The 20,988-nt window shown below is 49.9% G+C and overlaps 2 protein-coding genes and 1 long non-coding RNA gene across 3 annotated transcripts in view; 1 reads left to right on the top strand and 2 right to left on the bottom strand.

Moving 5' to 3' along the window:
* Positions 1-20,988, bottom strand: part of LOC147646225 (uncharacterized) — a 385,217-nt gene that overhangs the window by 37,149 nt on the left and 327,080 nt on the right. The window lies entirely within an intron of this gene.
* LOC147646227 (uncharacterized) lies at positions 5,431-18,069 on the top strand. Its single transcript, XM_086873767.1, has 14 exons — positions 5,431-5,665; positions 7,333-7,370; positions 7,813-7,944; positions 9,082-9,426; positions 9,873-9,962; positions 10,362-10,536; positions 12,011-12,074; positions 12,771-12,819; positions 13,198-13,310; positions 13,903-14,020; positions 14,444-14,543; positions 15,010-15,206; positions 16,557-16,694; positions 17,803-18,069. The coding sequence occupies exons 1-14, from the start codon at positions 5,587-5,589 to the stop codon at positions 17,929-17,931; spliced, it is 1,767 nt and encodes a 588-aa protein (XP_086729893.1). The 5' UTR covers positions 5,431-5,586; the 3' UTR covers positions 17,932-18,069.
* On the bottom strand, positions 16,128-19,922 carry LOC147646228 (uncharacterized). Its single transcript, XR_015281932.1, has 2 exons — positions 18,760-19,922; positions 16,128-18,713 (listed from the first exon to the last, which is right to left on the bottom strand). It is a non-coding gene; the product is annotated as an uncharacterized LOC147646228 (long non-coding RNA).

Raw genomic sequence — 20,988 nt, forward strand, 5'->3', positions numbered from 1 at the left:
ATGAAGGTGACTTTTTTTTTCTTTTTTTGCCTTTGAATAACTTATCCTTAAAAATGCTATCTCTAGACACATGGCCCATACACACTTCAGAGTGATGTGAGAATGGGAGGAGTGAACTCTAATAATAGCATCTCTGGACAGCTAACATTAGGGCAATAGAAAACTATAACAAAAATAGTTTTCTTGTGAGAAACTCCATAAATTAACAGGAAGAAACTTCTGTTTCTCTATAAAGATTAGTAAAAAGACTAGCAAGAATTGAGACTGTTTTAACCATCAGAGTTCCAGAGTTTTTGTCTCTGTTGTCATGTGAACAAGAGAATAGTGGGTGGATAGGGGATGGAAAGGTTTTTTCTGGAAGTTTATTCTGGTGTTCTTATTATTGTGGTTTGTCAATAAACTTTCTTTTTTTTCCCCTTTTAAGTTGTATGCCTGTTTTGCTCTTATTCTAATCCATATCTCACAGCAAGAAGTAAGTAATTTTCTTAGTTAGTGGTTTAAAACCACGACAAGTGAGAAGCAGGATTTGAGATAATGAGTCTTGGACTTAGGTAAAAAATTACTTGTCATTGTATGTTTGTTTAGCTGTGCTTATCATGAGAAAAGAGAAACTGATAAACGGGTTCAGGAAGATCACAGACCTTACATCTGGAAACCCATTTAAATGTCACAAGGGAGGAAACTGGAGTTGTACCAAATGTCCTTTGTAATGTCAACCATTGTAAAGGTAGAAAGGTGAGAGTGAGGAAGAACAGTTTTCCTTCATCTCTTGATAACTCCTCCTCGCCAAAACTACCCCCTCCTCAAATTACGGAGTTAACCACGCAGGCATAGTGACGTTTTAAACTCATTACCATGAATTTTAGTCTGAAGTGGAGCATGGGAGGTGTTAAGCATTAGGAATATGTATTAGTATTAATATGTATTAATATTTTGGATATTCAAGACTTCTGTAAATAGACACTGGAATCTTTTTTCAATTTGCAGTGCATATTAAGGGGATGACTCCTGCACTCACCCAGTGCTGTGATTAAACATCCACTTTGTAACTTTAAACTGTTGGAGAGGATTTTTGTCCATTAACAGATTGATGTTGATACTGGATTGTTGCCGCCAATTTGTTTACTTTTATTAAGTTCAGAGTTGGTTTATCCCAGTTGCTCCCCCGTTATCCAAAATGGTTTGTCCCCAGTTGCCCATCATTGTAAACCCTTCCCTTTTTCCAGATTGTTCCCCATCCATCACCCCAATCCTGCCCCCGAGTCCTATCAATCTATGTAAACCCCACCTTTTGTTCCAGTTCTTTCCCTGCCTATCATGCCTTCCTTTACGCCCTATAGATTGTACAACTGCCTTCCCTCCCCCGGGTCCCTGCCATTGGTTCTGCGTATTGTAATCCCCACCCACAACTCCTCCCCTGCTGCTGTCCCATTGGTCGCTGTATGGGCCGCCCACAGTCCTTAAACCTGGCGCAGGGCGGTGCCCAGTGTTCTCGGCTCAGACCTCTTCCCTTCAATTCCGGCCCGTACCTTGTCTCCTTCCCCTACACCTGTTGGAATAAACTTGGTCCTGGGAAATTGGGAGAGCCTGAGCACTCTTTCTCCCTTCGCCACAACCCGTGTCGCCCTGTGAGCTATAACGCCAGAGCGCAGAGGAGCTCTGGAGGTTCCAGGTTGAGCCACGCAGTGCTCGCCTGGTTCCCCACTCCTGCCGCTGCCGTCGGCCAGAACTAGCCGAGGCGTGAAGGGGGGAGCGGGCAGCGACAGCGGATCAATATTGCTATTTTGGTAAATCGCTCCCAGTCTCTTCCCAGCCTCCCCAGGATCCACCAAAGTCCCTCCTGTTCCTCTCAGGATCCCACAGCCCCCTCCCGATTTCTCCCCATTGCCCCTGGACCCCCAAACCCTCTCCCAGTCCCTTCCCAGCCCCACCAGGACTCATCAAGACTCCTCCCAGTCTCTTCCCAGCACAACCAACCTCATCCCAATCCCTGCTTTCCAATCTCCTTCCAGCTCCTCCAGGCTCACTCAGATCCCTCCCTGTGACACCCAGCACCCCCAAACTCCCTCCCAGTTTCCACCAGGAACGCCAGAACCCCATCTCACCCTCCTCAGCATCCTTCAAACCCCTTCCCAGCCATTCTTGACCCCCAAACCCCTCTCCCAGTTTAAACCAGTCTGTCTCAAACTCCCTCCCAGTTCCTCCCAGCACACCCCAATCCCCCTCTGGGCCCCCCCAGTGCCTCCCCCGCTGCCCCCGGCGCTGTGGGGGCCGGGCCGTGCCCCAGTGCCGGCTCAGGGGGTGCTCCAGGCTGCCGTGCTCCACCTGGCAGCTGGAGCTGAGCCCGCATTGCCGGGGGCGGTTTCCAGCAGCAGCAGGAGCTGCTGGCTCCAGTCCCCGCTGGGGAGCACGGCAGTGGCCAGCACGTGGCCCGAGAGCTGCTGCTGGCCCTGGGAGCAGCTCAGCTGGATGTGGGCAGGGGAGAAATCCATCAGGGAGCAGAGCAGGCGGCCGGGGCCGGGCTGGGAGCTGGAGGGCACCAGCGAGATGGACACGCTGGGATGGGCACTGGGGATCAGCGGGAACAGACTGGGATGAGCTTGGGGGGTAACTGGGAGAGATGGGAGAGGAGTGGTGTGGGGTCGGGTGGGACCGGGAACAGGCTGTCAGGGACTGGGGAGGCGCTGAAAGAGATGAGAGTGGATACTGGGACACTGGATGAAGGCGCAGATGTCTGGAAGTGGAAGGAGGAATGAATTCGAAATGGACTGGGAATGGGCTAAAAGGAGTGGGAGAGACTCCCCGGCCTCTGGGAGGGACTGTGGTGGCACTGAGCGGGACTGTGGTGGCACTGGGCGGGACTGTGGTGGCACTGGGCGGGACTGTGGTGGCACTGGGAGGGACTGTGCTGGCACTAGGAGGGACTGGGAATGAAGTGCGCGGCACTGAGAGGCCGAGTCCAGCGCGGGGCTCTCGGCTCTGTGGATCTGCCCGGCAACTGATGAGTCATCAGAGGGACGCGCTCTGATTGGCTGAGGGGCGGCAGATCCACGGAGGGGCGAGATGGACAGGCGGGGTCACTGGGAGTGACTGGGATGGACTGGGAGAGGCTGGGATGGACTGGGAGAGGCTGGGATGGACTGGGAGAGCCACGGGAGCCACTGGGAGGGACAAGGGGCCCCGGGGATGGGCACAAGGAAGGCTGAGGGCTCTGGGGTGATTCCCAGGGAGGTTTGGAGGGACACGGCCGGGCCCCTCTCTGTGCCCCGCGAGCAGCGGCCCGGACAGAAAAGTTCAGGAGCGGGAGGAGGTGTTTCTCAGGACTGATTTTAATCCTCATTCTCCTGGTCTGATTTGCTCAGTCCTAAGTTCAGTGCATTTCCCCATGTCGGGCTGTTGTGCCCCTGATGGTGATCCCTGAGTGACCTCTCCCTGCCCTTGTCCCGACCCACGAGGATTTGGATTTGTTTCAGTTCAGTGGAATTCGTGGTGATTTGGGAGGAGCTGGAGCAAAGCAGCTGGAAAGCACAGTGGGCTTGAGAGGGACTGAACCAGGGCAGGAGTTGGGGCTGCCTCGAGTGAGCTCTCACAGTGTGAACCTTCATGGGGTCTTTAAGGGAATTTTGTTGAATTTTGACATTCTTTATTAAAAAGCAGAGTCACAAGTGGAGCTCTGCTTTCAGCTTGAAATGAGGGGATGGAACGTGGGCACTGGGACTTCCATAACCTCAAGATGTTCCTTGATCCTGGACACTTTAGCTTTGGCAATCTGAAGCCCTTCAGCAGCAATGTCTCTGCCACCCCCTGGTTTCTGGCTCAGACCCAGCTCGCAGCTTGGACAAGGTCTGGGCTTTGTCCTCTTGAGCTTCGGGAGCCTCCCGGGAAGCACCAGCCCTCCCCAGACCACCCTTGGTAGCACTTTTTCTTTTCTCTCTGCTGACGATTTTATCCCCAAAACTGCCGTGGGAACGTTGTATCCAAGCTCATCCTCCAGCGCTGCACTTTCCTCCTGGGAATTCCCTGTGCAGGGAATGTGTCTGTGCTTTTCCCTGCTCTGTTCACTGACAAACAAACCTGAGCCCGTGGGACTGTCAGAGCTCCTTCATGCCATGAAATCAGGTTGTGTTTCTCATGGCATGTTCTGGAGGAGCATTTATTGGTGTGTCTTGTGCTGCTGGAAATGACACAAGAGCCAGGAGGGAACAGAAGCTGCTGCTGCCCGTTGGCTCAGGGCCAGGGAACCAAGTTGTGCTCCCGGGCAGTTGGGCCCTGCTGGAAGCAGAGCCGCGTTTCCCTTGAGCAGCTCAAGCTTGTGACAGCTCCAAACAGGAAACCTCAGCAGAAAACTCTTCCTCCAAACTCAGCTGCTTTCCCTCCTGCAGCTGTTTGGGAAAGAGCCTCAAAGCACAGACTCTGCTGGGAGCCATTGGTGCATTTCCTCCCTCCCGGCAGCAGCAGCTCCTGAGCCCTTCACGGGCTCCTGGCCCTTCCCAAACCCTTCAGCTCCCTTTCAACTCTCAGCAGTCACTAACATATGCATTTCTTTCATATTTAAACTGCATTTAAACTTCTCCTTTTCTCTCCTCTCTATCTTTTTTATCTCCTCTTTATCTCCTTTAATCCCGTCAGCACCAGTAGGATGGGGATGGAGTCTTGGGGTGGGTGTGGGATGAACTGAGGATCCAGCAGAGAAGGGCAAGGCAGAGGGGAGAGGACTCAGCCAACCCTTCTCCTGCTCTCTCCTCCCCCAGGCTCCAGCTAAAGCAAGTCAGACTGGAAAGGATCCCACAAATGCTGTGTTCTCCTCCCTCTGAGCGAGGCTGGGGATCCTCAGCTTCAGCCTGGTGCAGTGGCTGAGATTCGCTAATTTGAGATTTTTGGCTAATGCACTACATTGAAGAGGTTTATTATTACTTAATCACCATTCACCTTTGCCAAGTTCTGCTGCACTGTGTCTGCTTTTCACCCAATAGACTGCTAGCTCACCTACACACATGTGCTTCTTAGGATAATATTTAGATTCATAGCTTACTCTATAAAATCACACAATTACAGTTGAAAACTCTCCACCATCTCACTCAATGCAGTTTTTTATTTGCTTATGGCATATTCTTACTTGCAGCTATAGGAACATAAGCTTATGAATTCTCGACTCAATGTCTGTGAACCTTTAGCATTGCATGAACCCAAGCTCCTTCCAAGGCTGTCAATCAAACCCTTCAGTATCTGTGGAAGTTTCTGTCTTTCCATTTCCCACAGCCCACCAAAGGATTTGTGACCCTTTGTGACAGAGGAGAACCTGCCAGGCAATTTTGTGTTTGCTGTAGGGAAGGTTGGGTTGCTCTGCATCAATTCCCAGAGCAGCGCAGAGCATTGGCTTTGTGATGTCAGGGCATGGATGCCACCTTGTCGTGGTGACATCCTAAGGTTGCCTTGGTGCACGGAAGGCCTCAGGGTCAGAGCAGCTCTTGGGCTTGCTCAGTGCAGGAGCATCCTCCTGCTTGAGGCGTTTGTCAGTGGGCAGCTGCACACTGACAGGAGCCGTGTTTGTTTTTGTGGTGGAGCAGAGTGTGCAAACTGGCAAAAATGATGGAGCAGCTCGCTGCTGCCGTTTGCACCATCTATGTCATCGGATATTCTGGATATTACCTCACCAACCTGGCACGTAAGTAGAGGTTTTCCCTGGCTGGAACCTGAGCTGGCTTTTGTAGGTCTCCCTGCTCTTTCTTAGTGACCGGGTTGCTATTGAAACACAAAGACCATGAGGATGCCCCTGGTTTGGTCAAGCTCCTGTCAACACCTTCAGCAAAACACGGGGTGTCTGTAGCCAGGGGGCTGCGGGCAGCATTTGCAGGGCTTCTGTTCCCTCCACGGGAGAGCCTGTGGCAGCAGAGTCTGGCATTTCCTCACTTTGCTGGCTCAATCTCTTGGGGTGACTTTACTTTTAAGATAGCTCTGAGAGCTCGGGAAGTTGAAACTGCTGGAGGCTGATGGGAGTTTTTTCTCCTGACTAATTCCTGGCCATGGGTGAGAATTGGCAGCGGTTTTAACTATTGAGAAGTGAGATCAACCTGTGAACACCACCTGAAGATGTGAGGCCGGGAATTTCTTGCTCTCTTTGGTTTCTGGCTTCTGACGAGGTCACAGGGCTCTGTCTCGGCCTCCTCCCCCCCTCCAGGCCGGACAAGGCTGCAGAGGACAGGGTGGGGGGAGAAACGGAGCCGGCCGGCCTGACTTGGTTTGCAGTTTCTGCCATTGAACTGAAACCTGACACCATCAACATCTGCACCTTTGGCAAGATTTTAACTCTTTTACTGCCTGCATGAGACATGCAGATTAATCCTTTTTTTCCAGAGAGAGAGAGAGAGGGAGTGATCAACCATCAGCCCATCAAAGACAGTGATGAAAAAAAATAAATTTAGAGGGGGAAGAGAAAGAAGGAGATGCTTTTAATAAGCTGAAATATTTTTCTGTTAAAGCTATGGAGATGGACAGTAGTTTTCTGAATAAAACCTCCTTTAATTCATGACAGAGTATATTGGGAGGAATGGAGTGTTTCCAAGTGAGGATTTTGAGCAAATGATGAAGTAGTTGTGACACTGTGAGATGCTGGAACAGAGGGGGAGAAGTAAGAGTTGAAGATTTGGGCTTTTAAGAAGCAAAAAGAAAACTTCTGTTTCCAGGGGGGCTCAGAAAAACAGATAAAGAGAACTTTTGTCTTTGAATAACTCATTCTTAAAAATGACATCCCTAGACTCATGACCCATAACACACCTCAGAGTGATGGGAAATGGGAGGAGATAACTGATGGCAGATTTCCTGACAGCTGGCATCAGAGAAATAGAAAGCTATGAAGAAAAATAGTTTTCTTGTGAAAAACTCCATAGATAGCATAAGAAGACTTTTGTTTCTCTACAAAGACTGATGAAAAGACTCCAGCAGGAATTGGGACTGTTGTAAACACCAAAGTTCCAAAGTATTTTTGTCTCTATGTTGTCATGTAAACAAGGGAATGGTTGGGTAGTGGGGGAGAAAAGGGTTGTTCTGGAAGTTTTATTCTGGTTTCTTATTCTTGTAGTTTTTGTTAATGAACTTTCTTTATTCCATTTAAGTTTTAAGCCTGTTTTGCTCTTGTTCTAATCCATATCTCACTGCAAGATACAAGTAACTTTTCTAGTGATTTTTTTGAAGTTGTTGCTTTAAACCACACCAGTCAAGCAGGACACCTTTGAAAATGTAGACTGGGAGATCTTCTCAGATGCTGTTCTAAATAGGCCACGGTTCTCTCCAGTTTTCTCAAAGAATTTGGTTCCTTTTCCTTGCCCACTGCAGGTCATCTGAGCCGTGTGTTCAGAGGTGCCGATCCTGAGGTGAGTCAGAAAGGAACATTTGATGTTCCTGGTGTTTCAGAATTGTGCAGGGAACTGTGAGCTTGGCCTGTGGCAGTAGAGTGCAGAGGGCCAGCTGGGTGGGCTGAAAGAAGATCCATTTCCATGTTTAAAACAGCAATAGCAAAGGCATTGTTGGCTATTTCCTAATTTTCATTGCAGAGCTTTAAAAGAACTCAAAGCTCAGATTTGCAGAGAGAACGTTGCTTGCTGATAGTAGCCAGGGTGAACTCTCTAATTCAGAACTATTTGCAGCCTGGCTGAATTAACCCATTTTAATTTAGTTGGAGAGACTCAGAATCCCATTGCTATCAAAGCTGATGATTTGTGCTTGGTAGAGCTGGTTGTAGAAATCGAGCTGAAGAGAAATAAGGTTCTAAATGATAGGGAGCTGCCTGTCCCTAACTCCACCATCTGTCCACAGAGCCCAGAAGCAAGAGCAGACTCTGCTGTGGCTCCCTCTGCTCCTGGAGAAGAGGCCAAAGAGGAGCAAAATGAGCAAAAGGAGCACGAGCCTCCAGCTGTGGTCACAGCCCAGCCTGACCATGCCCAGACAGTAAGTGCCAGTGCTGGGTGCTGCTGTCTTTAGTGCAAGGCAGAGCTGCAAGTTTCTGAGCAGCCAGCACTTGCTGTTGCTGGCTGAGGATGCTGAGTGCTGGAGTCCTGCCAGCACCCAGCCATTCCCCCATCCCGTGGCAGCTGGAAATTGGGCTTTGAGCCGTCGTGCTGAGGCCCCAAAGCGCTGCTGCCTGCGGGTGAGCAGCTGGCTGCTTGGCTCAGGGAAGCTCTGTCTCTTGGCTTCTGCCAAGCCATGGCCAAGGGCTCACATGGCATTTCTGGGGCTCACAGGGCTTGCTTTGTTTGCTGTCTCTTTTTGGAAACCTCAGGATGACCTGGAGAAGTGTTCTGCAGTTTTCTGGAGTAATTCTTCACTTCTGCAGAGTCTTTTAGGCCACCTGTCTTTTGGCTTTTGATAAGCTGCAAGGAGATGATTGTGTTGTCCATGCAGCTGTGGCCAGCCATTCTTGTCCTGTGTGGCCAAAGAAACAAACTGTGTAGTTCTGAACCCTTCTTCTGAGGCAAAATCCACAAGTGGCAAGTTTCTCTTGATACGTTTTGTGGTGAAGTCTGCAGCTTTGGAAACTGCATTGGAGCCTAGTGTGGGGGCAAAGCTGCAAGTCCTTGAGTGCTGTCTTTTGTTGCTAAGAACCCCTTTAGAGATGGTTGTTTTTTCTCCTTAGAGCTGTTTTCCTCCTCCTGCCTCTTCTGTCCTGACACTCCCTGTTTAACCTGTAAATTTCTGCCTGTCCTAGTGAGGTGAGACAATTCCATGGTTTAGGTGGTTTTTGCTGACTTTGGTCATACATGCATTACATGACCCATGGCTTCCTTCATTGGCATCCCTAGGGGTGTGTCAATTAATTTGTTGGTGGGGCCTTTTGAGGATCTCTGTCAGTGCCACTCAGAATTCTCAGCTGACAAAAGAGGGAGGAGAAACACCTTGGTCCTCTTCCATATCCTGAGGTGGCCATAGAGGCTCTCTGACCTGCAGCAGAGGATCCAATTGCACACATCCTTGTCTCCTGACTGAGCAGGATTTCTAACAAGAGTGTAGATGTCAGAAGGGCAGGAGTGGCAGGGCAGGCCTGAAAAGGGCAGCTCCCAGGCACTTGCTCTCCATTTGTGTGTACAGAACATCGAGGCAGAGCCCCAAGCAGAGCTGCCCGAAGCTCCGATGGCCATCATGGCAGTGAAGAGGAGGCCTGAGGAAGAAAGGAGAAACATCGAGGAGGAGATGAATCTCCACTGGCAGAGAGGAAATCAACGAAACCAGGTGAGTGAAAGTGAGGCAGACACTCCACTCATGGAAATTCCTCTCTGTCGTTCTTCACAGGCCTCCGAGGAGGAGCTTCTGGCAGAGCTGCAGGAAGCTGAGGCTAGGATCAGGGCAAGGGAGAACAGGCTGGAGGAAGAAAGGAGAATCATCCAAGAGAAATTAGATCTCCTCGCTCAGCAGCAAGAGGCTCTAGAAAATCGAGTGAGTGAAAGAGCGACAGGCACAGCAGTCACTGCAGTCTGGTGCTTTCTGCCCTTCTTGCCTTTCCTCTGCAGAGCAGCAGGGGGCTGGGCTGATGCCTCTCAGTGCCATCCTGCTGTAGTGTCTATCCCAGCTGCTTGGAAGGACATTTCCTGCTGTGCTCAATCTCAGCTGCTGCCCTGGACAGTGGCACCAGTCATTTGCCCCTTTTGCCAGCACTCATCTCAAGGGATTCCTGCTGGCCTGCTCCTGCTCTCCTTGTTTCTTCAGGGCTTTTTGCAAGTGAACACAGTCCCCCAGACAGATTTGGAATACAAGCTGCAAGCTGTCTGTATCCCTTGGTGAATCTGCTGCTGTCCTGCTCTTTCCCTTTGCTCACAGTCAATGAGCCTTGGCACACAGGGACAAGCTGTGGTCTCTGACTGCTTTGTTCTCTTTGACTTGAGGTGGACGTGTTGATATCTCACCTGGCAGCCTGCGAAGGCTTCCAGCAAATGCCGGCTGATGAAGAGCCCCAAGGTCGGCGGGAGGCACAGGTACTGTCCCAAGCACAAGTGCTGCAGGCTGAGCACCTTCTGAAGATGGTGCAGGAAAAGAGGACTGAGGGGGAGGAGCTCCAACATTAGAACAAGGAGCTGCAAATGTGTCTGCAGCCCTTGGAGGGGGAAAGGGATCCTTGGGAGGAAGTGCAATGGTCGTTGTTGCAGTCATCCTTCAGAAAATCCAGGAAAATGGAATATGAAACTGGCCATCAACTTGATTAAAACCAACCTTGGGTTTTGACCATTTGGTTCCAGAAGTGGGCATCCAAAAAATCCAGCTGATGAGCTTTGCATGTGGCTAACAGCAACTTCCTAACGGCTCGCATTTGAAAAGGGAACTCGGGGTAATCTCTGCCAGCCAGCTTCCTGACACAAACTCCTTTCTTCTCGCAGATCTACACAGGCTCTTCCATTCAATCTGCTGTAGCAGCAGCAGCAGCAGCAGCATCTAAAGGAGCCTTTGTTGCCCAAGCTGAGCAGTGGAGCCGGGGCAGTTTGTCCATTTCCAGCAGTGACACATCTGCTGCTCAGCTCCAGGAGAGCCTGGGAGACTTCGTGGAGCAACTGAGTACGTCTGGTGTATTTCTTGTCTGAGGGACAGTGTATTGTGTGCACGTGCCAGCAGAGCTGTAGCAAATGATCCTCCTCACTTTGGTGTCCCAGAGACATTTAGGACTCCCCACAGGAACTGCTGTGCTCTGAGGCAGCGAGAGAGCGCTCTGGCTGTTCCTGCTGCCTCTGAGGGCAGCTTGGACTGGCTCGGCTTTGCCTGGCATTCCCTTGCCACTAAAGGCAGAAGCAGGAATTGTTCTTGGATCAGCAGAAGGCTGTGGCCCAGCAAATGATCTATGCAAGTTCTGTGTGCTAGTGGCCAAACTGAACAGAGTATTTAATTCCTAAATTCTCCTTAGACTCCCGACTTCCCACCTGTTGTCAGCACCAAAAGACTTCACAGAAACTGATTTGGGATTTTGTCTTTTTGTTGTGGTTCTGTTTTCTGTGTGGTGTTTTTTATAGATTTTTGTTTTGGCTTTGGTGGTTTTTTGGTAGGTTTTTTTTCCTCCATCCTGAAAGAGCTGTTCTGCCCCATGTGTCTTACTGGTGTCATTTTTAGGACTGTTTTTATTGCCTCTACTACATCTACAAGGTTTTTATGAGAATGCTGTATTTTTGTCAGTGAGGACTCCTTTGAAAGAACATCAGGTGACAGCAGAAACAGAGAGCAAGAGATGTTTTCATTGGGCCCACAATGAAGAAACAGATACTTGTATAACAATCTGTAATTAGTATCCTAGTTTTATTTTTCTAAAGATGTGTCCAAGAGACACATCGACGTGGTGTGATCAGATAAAACAGCACTGCAGGCATTTCTCAGGAGCGAGCCTGCAGCCCCTGTGCTGTGTATTCCTCAGATCCATGGCACTTTTTCATCCCTGATTCCCAGCCATTCCCATGACTCTTAGAATCCTACCTATTGGCCCAAGCCCTGCTCAGATCAGTCTCTGGGAAAACACATCAAGCCCTTTGTGATTCTGCAGCACAACCCATTTAATCTGCTTCTTGCCCATAACAGCTGCCAGTGCTGTGCTCTCAGAAAAGACCTGGTGGGGCTGAGAAAAGATCCCAGCTGATTTGGTGTCTACCTTCACCTGCAGGGACACAAAAGGGCCTTGATCTGCACCTGGCTGTGTCTGATCTCCAAGGCAATGCTGTTGTGTCCTGAACGGGGGCCACAGCTTGTCAGGGGCTCAGGCTGGCTGTGTCTTCTTGCCATTGCTTGTCAGTGCTCATGCTTGGCCTTTGCCAGCCTTGTGCTGTGCCCTGCTGTGCTCTCTGTGCTTCATTTCCTTCCAAGGACTGGACAAAATCAGTCTCTCTGCTGCCCATTTGTACTGCACAACTGCCTGTCTTGTTGCTGCTGTGCTTGCTGCCCAGCTGACCACAGAGGGTTCAGAGCCCCAGACAGCGGGGCTGCCTTTGGCATCTCCTGCAAGTTCGGATCTCTGCCTGAAAGTCAGCATCTTGCATTTTGTTTCCCTCAGGGAGGATGGTGAACAAGGAAAATCCCATCACAAAATACATTGAACTGGAAAGTCTTGGCAGCGGGTGAGTCCAACCACAGTCACTTCTACACAGCCATGGGCCAGGTGTTTCACTGGGGGAATATCCATCAAGTGGGAAGTCAGACAAGTTGTCCACATGTTTAGACAGCGGGCTTAGTCTGCCCCATCTCTCAGTACTGGCCAGAATTTGTCAAGTGTGCTCAGAAGGCATTGTCAAAGACATCTCCATGCTGCCAAGGTCTTGCCTGCAGCAAGGAACAGAACCTGGGAAATCTGCTTGTCTCTCAAGTGTGGGACAGCTCAGGATTCATTTCCTTTGCATTTTTGGATGTCTCCAAATCATCTGGCCACACTAATGAAAGGAGAAGAATCTTGCTTGCCTGAAAGCACAACCTACCCCCAATGAGAGCTGTCAGATAACAGTTCTCAGGAACATTTCTCTCCAAGAGTTTGCTACAGGAAATACTCCATGCTCAGGATTAGAATTGCACAGTTTAGAAGCTGATAGCCGAGATGAAGGAATAAGCTGCCTTTTGGAGCTGAGGCAGTAAAGCCCAAGGCTTCAGGAACAGGCCCAGTGCCCAGGCACTTGAGGGGAAAATGCATCATCTGCCTTCTGGCAGACCCCTCCTGCAACCTGCAGCTTTTAGGCATTTACAGCAGAGCTCTCCTGTCTGGACTGGCTTCCACTGCAAGATCTAAATGGCTTCTCCTTTCTTTGCTGCTGTTTTTTTTCTAGGGGTTTTGGAGAGGTTTCCAGAGCACTTGACATTGCAACAGGAGGAGAGGTAAATGTCAACAGCCCCTGCAGCCTCTGCTGCTCTCCAGGCCTTTCCCCACTGCTGACAGCTGTGGCTGGAGCTTTGAGTAGAGCTGTGCTGAAAAGGCACAAGAAGCACAGACTGGAGCCAGCCTGCAAATTGCACTTGGAACAGGCTTTGTGGACAAGGCAAATCGCCAGTGGCCACATATCCTGTAACTGACCCCCAAGGGAGCAGAGAAATGGGCTGTTGGAATGTCACTCCCTAATTACTCCGGTGATGAGGTCTAATCACAAGGCACTTTGGTTCAGCTTGGCTGTGCCATTCCAAAATCACTTGCTCCATGTGTGTTGTGGTCTCATGCTACCAATTGTCTCAAGTTACTCCTTTTCAATGTCATTTGAGGTGGCCATCAAGAAAATAAATGTGCAAGGAGTAAGTAGGAAGATACTAACCATGAATGAAATCAGGATCATGGAGAGTAATAGGAGTCCCAGGATCGTGAATTACTTAGCCAGGTGAGTGGTCACGGTCCTATCCCTTGAATGTTTGTTTACATACTACAAGCATGAGAGCTTAAAACCCCACTTTGGTCAGTGGCAGGAAATAGAGTTGTTAATGATTATTTCTCTACTTATCTCCAATGGATGGGAAGAGACTGCATTTTGTCTGCATGAATCCACCCTGGCAAATGCAGACTGAAAATTGTCCAAAAACCTGCATCAGCCCTATCTTAAGAATTCAATACCTTGTAAGTTCATTGCCTCCACAGTTCTTTGGGACTCAGTTTTTCAAGTTTCTTAAATGCTGATGAACCATCCAAGAGAGGATTGCCCTTGCATTGTTGCCCCTCTTTTCCATTGCTGTGCATGCCAGGAAGACTAGGTGCTTATTTCCAGAAATGCCATGCGTGACAGGTTTTTTATCTGGGCTCTTCCTAAACTGCCTTTCTCCTTGAGACAGCACAGACTGCAAACACTGCACAGCCTAGAGGCAATGTCTATGCCTTTACTTCTGCCCTTGTCTCCAAGGGACCCAGAAACAAGACTCAAGCAAAAAACCAACCTAGCCGTGCATGTTCACCTGCATGGCCTTGTTTCCTTTTTTCAGCTACCTTGTGCATGAGGAACTCTGGCTGGTGATGGAGTACATGGACGGAGGCACTCTGAGAGATCTCATCGACGAGATTCAAATGTCTGAAGGAGAGATTGCAGCTGTCAGTCGGGAGGTCAGGGATCCCATCTGTGCTTCCAAGGCCTTGAGCTGCATTGTCTGGGAAACAGGGGCTCAGAATGGGAGTGATTTCATGGGCCAAGCTTGGTTTCTGTGTTGCTGCTTGGCTATGGGCAAGCAAGAGCATCTCAAGGGAACTGTCTGTCAGTGCCCCTACACTCACTGGACTCACTTCCTGTACTCTTATCCCCTGCTCTTGTATTCTATCTCTGTCTCTTGCATTGGCATTTGCAGTTCTCCACTGAGAAAGGCGCTGCTCTGCTACTGTGGGAGCAGCAGGCTCTTGCTCTCAATGGCACTGTGTTCTGCCATTCCTCCCCATTCCCCTGCAAAGGGAACCTTCCACAGCTGTTTCCTTGCTTGTGCGATGAACTCACAGCACTACTTTTTGCCCCCCTGGTTCTCTTTTCTCTCTCAGTGCCTGCAAGGACTGGATTTTCTTCACTCCAACCACGTGATCCATCGAGATGTCAAGAGCAACAACATCCTTCTCAGAACCGACGGCTCTGTCAAGCTGGGTCAGTGTATTCTTGCTCAGCTTCAGCCTTCCAGGAATGGGGGGTGTGGGGCTGCTTTCAGTGACTGCCAGCTCCCCAAAAATGCTGCTGCTGGCAGTGCAGGGGTCCCCCCTGCTGTGGGCTGAAGGCACAGTTGCAGGGTGCACACAGCTATGACAAGGAACCACAAGCAGCCAAGAGTGCTATTGCTCTGTGTGTGTGTCTGTGTGTGTTCCTTCCAGAGGGAGGGAGCTGCAATCTAAACCTTCAGGGGAACAAAAGGCACTGCTGGAGGAAGTGTAAAAAATGGGGGGATGTTTGAAGTAGCCAATTCATATTTCCTTGGCTAAAGCCTCAGGGAAAGAGAGCAGGGAGTGTTGTCCAGGAAATTCAACTGCACATTCTCAAACTTCCACTGGGGAATTCTCTGGCTTGGTTTCCTAATTGAGAGTATTAAAATTAAAAGAGTATTTTGCTTTCTCCTCAGCTGATTTTGGCCTTTCTGCTCAGCTCACCCCTGAGCAAAATCAGCGGTGCTCGGTGACCGGGACTCCTTGGTGGATGGCACCTGAAGTGGTGAAGCGTCAACCATATGGCCCCAAAGTGGACGTGTGGTCTTTTGGAATTGTGGCAATTGAAATGGCCGAACAAAAAACTCCTTATGACAGTTTCACTGCTCGATCGGTAAGGAGCAAATACTCTCTGATCCCGCTGTCTTTCTCACCTGTCCCGTGTTCTCTGCTCACTGCACAAAATCCTATGGCCATCTGCTGGAAGTACTTCCACCAAGGCCCCTTCTACAAATGGCCCTGCAGCACATCAGCATCTGCTGGAGCTTTGGTTGCAGCACTGGGGGAACTCAAGCCTTACCTCGCCCAAACCATCTCCATTCTCAGGCAGCATTTTGCTTTGCCTTACAAGTCGTTCCAGCTCTTTTGGCTGTGTAGATGGCCCCAAGAATAGGAAACAAGCATCTCAGAGCTGGTGTTATCTTTCCAGAAATGAAGCAAAGAAACTCAAACCAAACCAAGTTTCTAAAACAGTGCTTTTGAGAGAAGAAGTGCAGCCCCATTCTTCTCACAGGGAAACTTGTCTGAAACCCAGAGATGAGGCTGTAAAGCCAGAGTCTCTTCTGCTTCTTGTGCAGTGCTGCTGAGACACTCAGTGACCACCTTCTTTCATAACCCAAGCCACTTTCTCCATATCACCAAGCTGGAGCCTGGTGACGAGGAGAGCCTGCCAAAACCTCCTGTTTGTTTCCTGGCACTTTCTGGGATGGGCACAGCGTTAATGCATTGACTTGAGAATCCAACGAGCACAGGCTTACCACAGGGGTGACACTTCTGATTTCACCATGAATATTTTCCTTTTGCCACATAAGGGAACCTGAAATTTTCAGAGTGCTGAGAGACAGAGCTGCAGGTGGCTCCTGTGTGCCCAAACAGGCATTTTCAACCCAATACATTTGTGGAGGCATCTTAATGTGTCTGTGTTGAAAATGAGATTCCAAAGGTTTGTTTCCTTCCCTGAGGAACACCTGCTGCATTTCCTTTCTTTTCTTCCAATTACCATCATTTTCAAGAACAAGACAATAAGCTGGATGAGTTTTGTTTTATGGCAGCTGTGCTTAAGGGACCAACAAGCACTGCAGAGATTCTTTTCATGTAAGAATCCTTGGAAATAGTACAGTTAGTTAGAATAGCAAAATTCCTCTTCCAAAAAGGCTGCCAAGCTGCTGGGAATCCTCCGAGAAGGAAACATGTATTTGCTGATGTATTTGCCACTAACTAGATCAGGCAATGAAATCAGCTGCCAAGGCAAGATCTGCTGGATGTTGGCAAAGCTGTGGCTTTGGGGCTTGGGTTTTTTCATGATACAGGAAAGTCGTCATCCAAATGCTACAGGAAAGTCATGTCTGCCTCTCTGCCAGGGCAAAAACTGCCACTGCAGAGTGGAGCTTAAACAATGGGCTCTGGGAGAGCAGTTCCAGATGGGAAAGAAGCAGGTGGAGCCTTGTGTTTCCTTTTTCTCCAGGCTAAATTCCACATAGCCACAGAAGGGAGCCCACAGCTGCGGCAGCCCGAGCAATTCTCGCCTTTGCTGCGTGACTTCCTGAGCTGCTGCCTGCAGAAAGGCGAGGCGCAGCGCTGGTCTGCCAAGGAGCTGCTGCAGGTAAAATGCCAAAAGGGCTGCAGGTGAAACAGGGATGGGCTCCTCCTCCACTGAAATCCAAGGCATCAGATGAGCCCCCATCCTCCTCCCTTCCAACCTTGGTGCTGTTCAGCTGACAGTGGGGAGCAATCCTAGACTGGGCTGGGCTGGCAGGGAGTGCTGGGTTTTAGCGCTGGCTAAAATCACCAGGGCACTTACTCATTTCTTGCTGGGAGCTCTGGATTCGGAGAAGGGCAAAACAGGCTTCAAACTTCAAAGGAATAACAAATTTTATTAGCAGGCCCACAAGAATAAGAAAGGTCTCACCTGTGCAGTGAAAGGGTTCAATCTCACCCAGGTCATGGCAGTCACGGTGTTGGATTTCAGGCTGTGCTGGGCCCCTCTCTCTGCCCGGGAGCCGCTGGGAGGGGAGGCTCGGCCTGGAGCCGTCGCTGCACGCTGGGGAGAGGGTTTAGTGTGGGCAAGATGTCAGCAGCCGTGGCCTGGCCCAGCCTGGGGCCGGGGTCCCGCAGCCTCCATCCCCTGCCCGGGAGCCGCTGGGCTCTGGCCCGGCCTCCCCCAGGAGCACAGGCCGTGGGCGAGCAGGGCCGGCCTCACCAGAGCTCCGTTACCTTCGGTCTCCGGAAGCAAAGAGGGCCAGTGCCCGGGATGGTGGTTTTCAAAATGTGCATCATCACACAGGCACATCTCATTTCTAAATGGTGCAAAATGTTGTCAGTTCTCAGAACTAGCCAGCCATTGGCCTGTCTCAGGCACAGGGGAAGCTCCCAGCAGCTTCTCTCAAAGAAATCACTTCCGTGCGGGGTTTCTTACTTCTTTCCCTAAATGTCAATTCATCTCAAACTAACACACAGGGATATGGAAAGGTCATTTAGTCTGTGTCCTGCAATGAGCAGGGACATCTTTCAAGAGATCAGGATACTCACACCTCAGATATTTCCAGGGGTGGGCCACCTACCAGCTCTTGGGGCAACCTGTGCCACTCTTGCCCCATGCTCCTGACCTACTCTGACTCAATCCCCTTTCCATTTAAAAACTATTCCCCTGCCTTTCAAGCTCTTAGATTGGAAAATCATGCTTTCTTGTTGTTTTCTTTTCCTTTCTGCAGCATCAATTTATAACATCGGCCATGCCTGGGTCCAGCCTGGCACCTCTCATCGTTGCCGTGAAGAAGTGGAAGGAGGAGGCAGGAATGCAACAATCAATTTATAAACTGTCTTCTCCATGGCCAACTTAGAGTAGGATTATAGAGTAGGACTACAGAGTAGGATTGTAGAATAGGATTATAGAGTAGGATTGTAGTGCAGGATGGTAGGGTAGGTTTGTAGTGTAGGATTGTAGAGTAGGATTTTAAATAAAATTTCTAAAATCTCAACTCCTTTGGAACATTTCTCTCCTTCTGACCCTGTGAGAAAGCTCAACATTTCCTCCTGAATTGTCAGTTTTTTCTTAGAGGTGGAAAGTGACATTGATGGCTTCTTTGGTACAGTTTGTAAGGGGGGAAGGCTCCTCTTCATTCATCCTCTCCAGACCACACTGCCTTTGGAATATGGCCAACTGGCCAAGTTTTGCCCAGCTGTGCCATTTCTATTTGAGGCAGAAACAGCAATGGCATTTGCAGGAAAAACCAAAGGAGGAGCGGTGCAACGCAAACATCCTGTGCAGATGCAGGCTGTGCAGATGTGACTCGAGAGTATTTGGGTTCCTGCCACTTGGATTTGTATCCCTAAGAGAAATCTCCTTGGCTGGAGGAGAGTCTGGCTGAAGAGAGAAAGCAGAAAGAGCAGTGAGGGTGCTGTGCAAGGTCTCCTGTGGTGCAGAGCTGTCAGCGCCTGTGAGGTGAGAGCGGGCCCGGCCTTGGCCAGGCTGGAGCCCCAGCAGAGCCCTGACAGAGCCCAGAGAAGCCTGAGCCTCGGCAGAGGCAGGCTGGAAGGAGGCCCTTGGAGCTGCAAGAGGCAGCAGCCTGGCCCTGGCTGCCTCTTGCTGGCCCCAGGCAAATCCTCCGCTCTCAGAGCCAAGCTGGCAGCTGGCTGCTCCTGAGGGGAAGCGGCGCCGTGCTGGGCACAGCACACACTGGTGCCATGGGCTGTCTGGAGTCTGCACAGGAGGAGAGAAAGGCAAAGAGCAGCCCAGGGCTGCTGCCCTGCCTGACCATTGCTGCTCTTGTGCCGCCTGCCCTGGAACTCCTGGCAATGGTCAGCAGTGTGTGCAGCACTCTGGGCACAGGGGGAGGGAGCCGGGCTGCTCCGCAGGCTCCAGCACAGGGCAGTGTCCTTCAGGCACGGCATTTCTGCCAGGGGAACCGAGGCCAGCGTGAGGCAGTGACAGCAAGTCAGGGCACATCTGCATGAGCCAGTGCCTCACACACCTCTGGGACCAAGCGCCTGCATTCCTGGAGCTCTGCACTGAGCCACAGCAAAGGTGTGAAATGCAGAGGGCTTTGCAGAAATATTCAGGGGCACCAGGCCAGCCTGCTTGGTGCTCTCTGGGGCACAGCAAGCACTGTGCAATGCAGCTCGGAGCTGCTGGCAGAGAGGGACTATGGGCATGTGCCTGAGGCTTGTTCTTGAGTAGTGATTTGGGAGGGAGCAGAAGTGTCTCAGTAGGCAATTGGTGTTTTCTTCATGAATTGCTGAATAAAAGACACAATGTGGCCTCACACAGCAAGAGAACTTGCAGAACTTACTGACCATAAGTTTGTGTTGAATTCCCAGAAAAGGGAAGTGTTGAAGTGTAACAAAAAGGCCTTTTGAATTCAGTTAGCTCCTGAGCCTTCATCAAAAACAACCACCAGGAGGCTGACAACTACATGCAGGGCCCTGCTGCATGGGCTTCCGCAATCATGGAATTAGAAAATATGAAGCTTAGGAAAGTAGAATGTGCCCATTAAGTTTAAAAAGTTTAAAAGCTTGTCCTGTGCAAAGAATGGACAAGTGAGTTTGTGGTGGAGCTTCCCCCTCACTCCTGGTGTTGAATAAACGAATCCCTGCTCTGCAGGCCCTACGCTATGGAGTACTGTTTTCTTGACTACTATTTGTGCATCATAATCACGCTATGCTTTTCACTGTCTTCTTAGAACCTTCCAGGCATAAAGTGAGTAAGACAGTGAGTTGTGTATTGATAGGGCCGAAGAAACATTTCCAAATGCCATCCTGGGAAAGGAAAGGACGTGAAACAGCGCTGGGGAAGAGCGTCCCTCGCACAGCCCTCAGAGCTGCCACAATGCACAAGATGGCGGCCGGGGCTGAGGCTGTGCCACCGTGCACAAGATGCCGGCCGGGGCTGAGGCTGTGCCACCGTGCACAAGATGCCGGCCGGGGCTGAGGCTGTGCCACCGTGCACAAGATGCCGGCCGGGGCTGAGGCTGTGCCACCGTGCACAAGATGCCGGCCGGGGCTGAGGCTGTGCCTCTCAGAGCGCTCTGCAGCCTCTGCCAGCCCAGCCCCAGCCCCGGAGCAGCGCAGGGCGGGCAGAGCCCCCTTCCAGCCGTCTGCTTCAATGGACATTGACAGACACCCGGGCCACGCACACAGGCTGACACCTTTGCTCTGTGCACACAAACACGTACCACACACTTGGGAACCTCGGCTGGCAGCATTTTCAGGTGAAAATACAAAGAAACTCTAAGGTTTGAATGTTTTCAAATAGAATATTTCATTTGCCAATAAAAGGATCAAAAGCAGAAAGGGGCATCCCAGCCTGTTTCTTCCATGCAGGAATAGTGTCACAGTGACTGTGAGCTGATGAAGACGGAGATGGGATTTAATCCAAAGCAGATTGTGCAGTGGGTGCTCACCTGTGATATGTATCCCTCACAGTACCTATTTATTTGGAACACTAGGAAGATTATGAGGCTGGGCAAGATATTAACCCTTTCAATACACGGATGAGACCTACAAACCTTGTTCATCTCTCCAGGGACAGAAAAGGACAGAGTAATAACACACAAAAAAAACAACAAAAAAACATCAAAGTCAGTAAAAAAAAGAAGTCAAACATTAGATAGAAAAGTAATGAAAAAATGGTAATTGAAACAAAAATATTCTTATAGTAAAGCCATAGAAATAAACAATGATATACAAAATAACTCCTTTAATTAATGAAAAAAGTATAAAAATATATTAAAACTGTAAATCTAAACAAAAGCATCCATTAAAGAAACCAAACACATGTTAAAGTAACTGTTATCCCATAAAAGTTTGAACAGAAAAACAAATAAAAACAATAAAATGCCCTTTGCCCCCAGGGAGAGAAGAAAACTTCTGTTTCCAACGATGATCACAAAAACAAATGA

Source organism: Cyanistes caeruleus, unplaced genomic scaffold, assembly GCF_971803275.1.
Source record: "Cyanistes caeruleus unplaced genomic scaffold, bCyaCae1.hap1.1 HAP1_SCAFFOLD_107, whole genome shotgun sequence".
Taxonomy (NCBI): Eukaryota; Metazoa; Chordata; class Aves; order Passeriformes; family Paridae; genus Cyanistes; species Cyanistes caeruleus.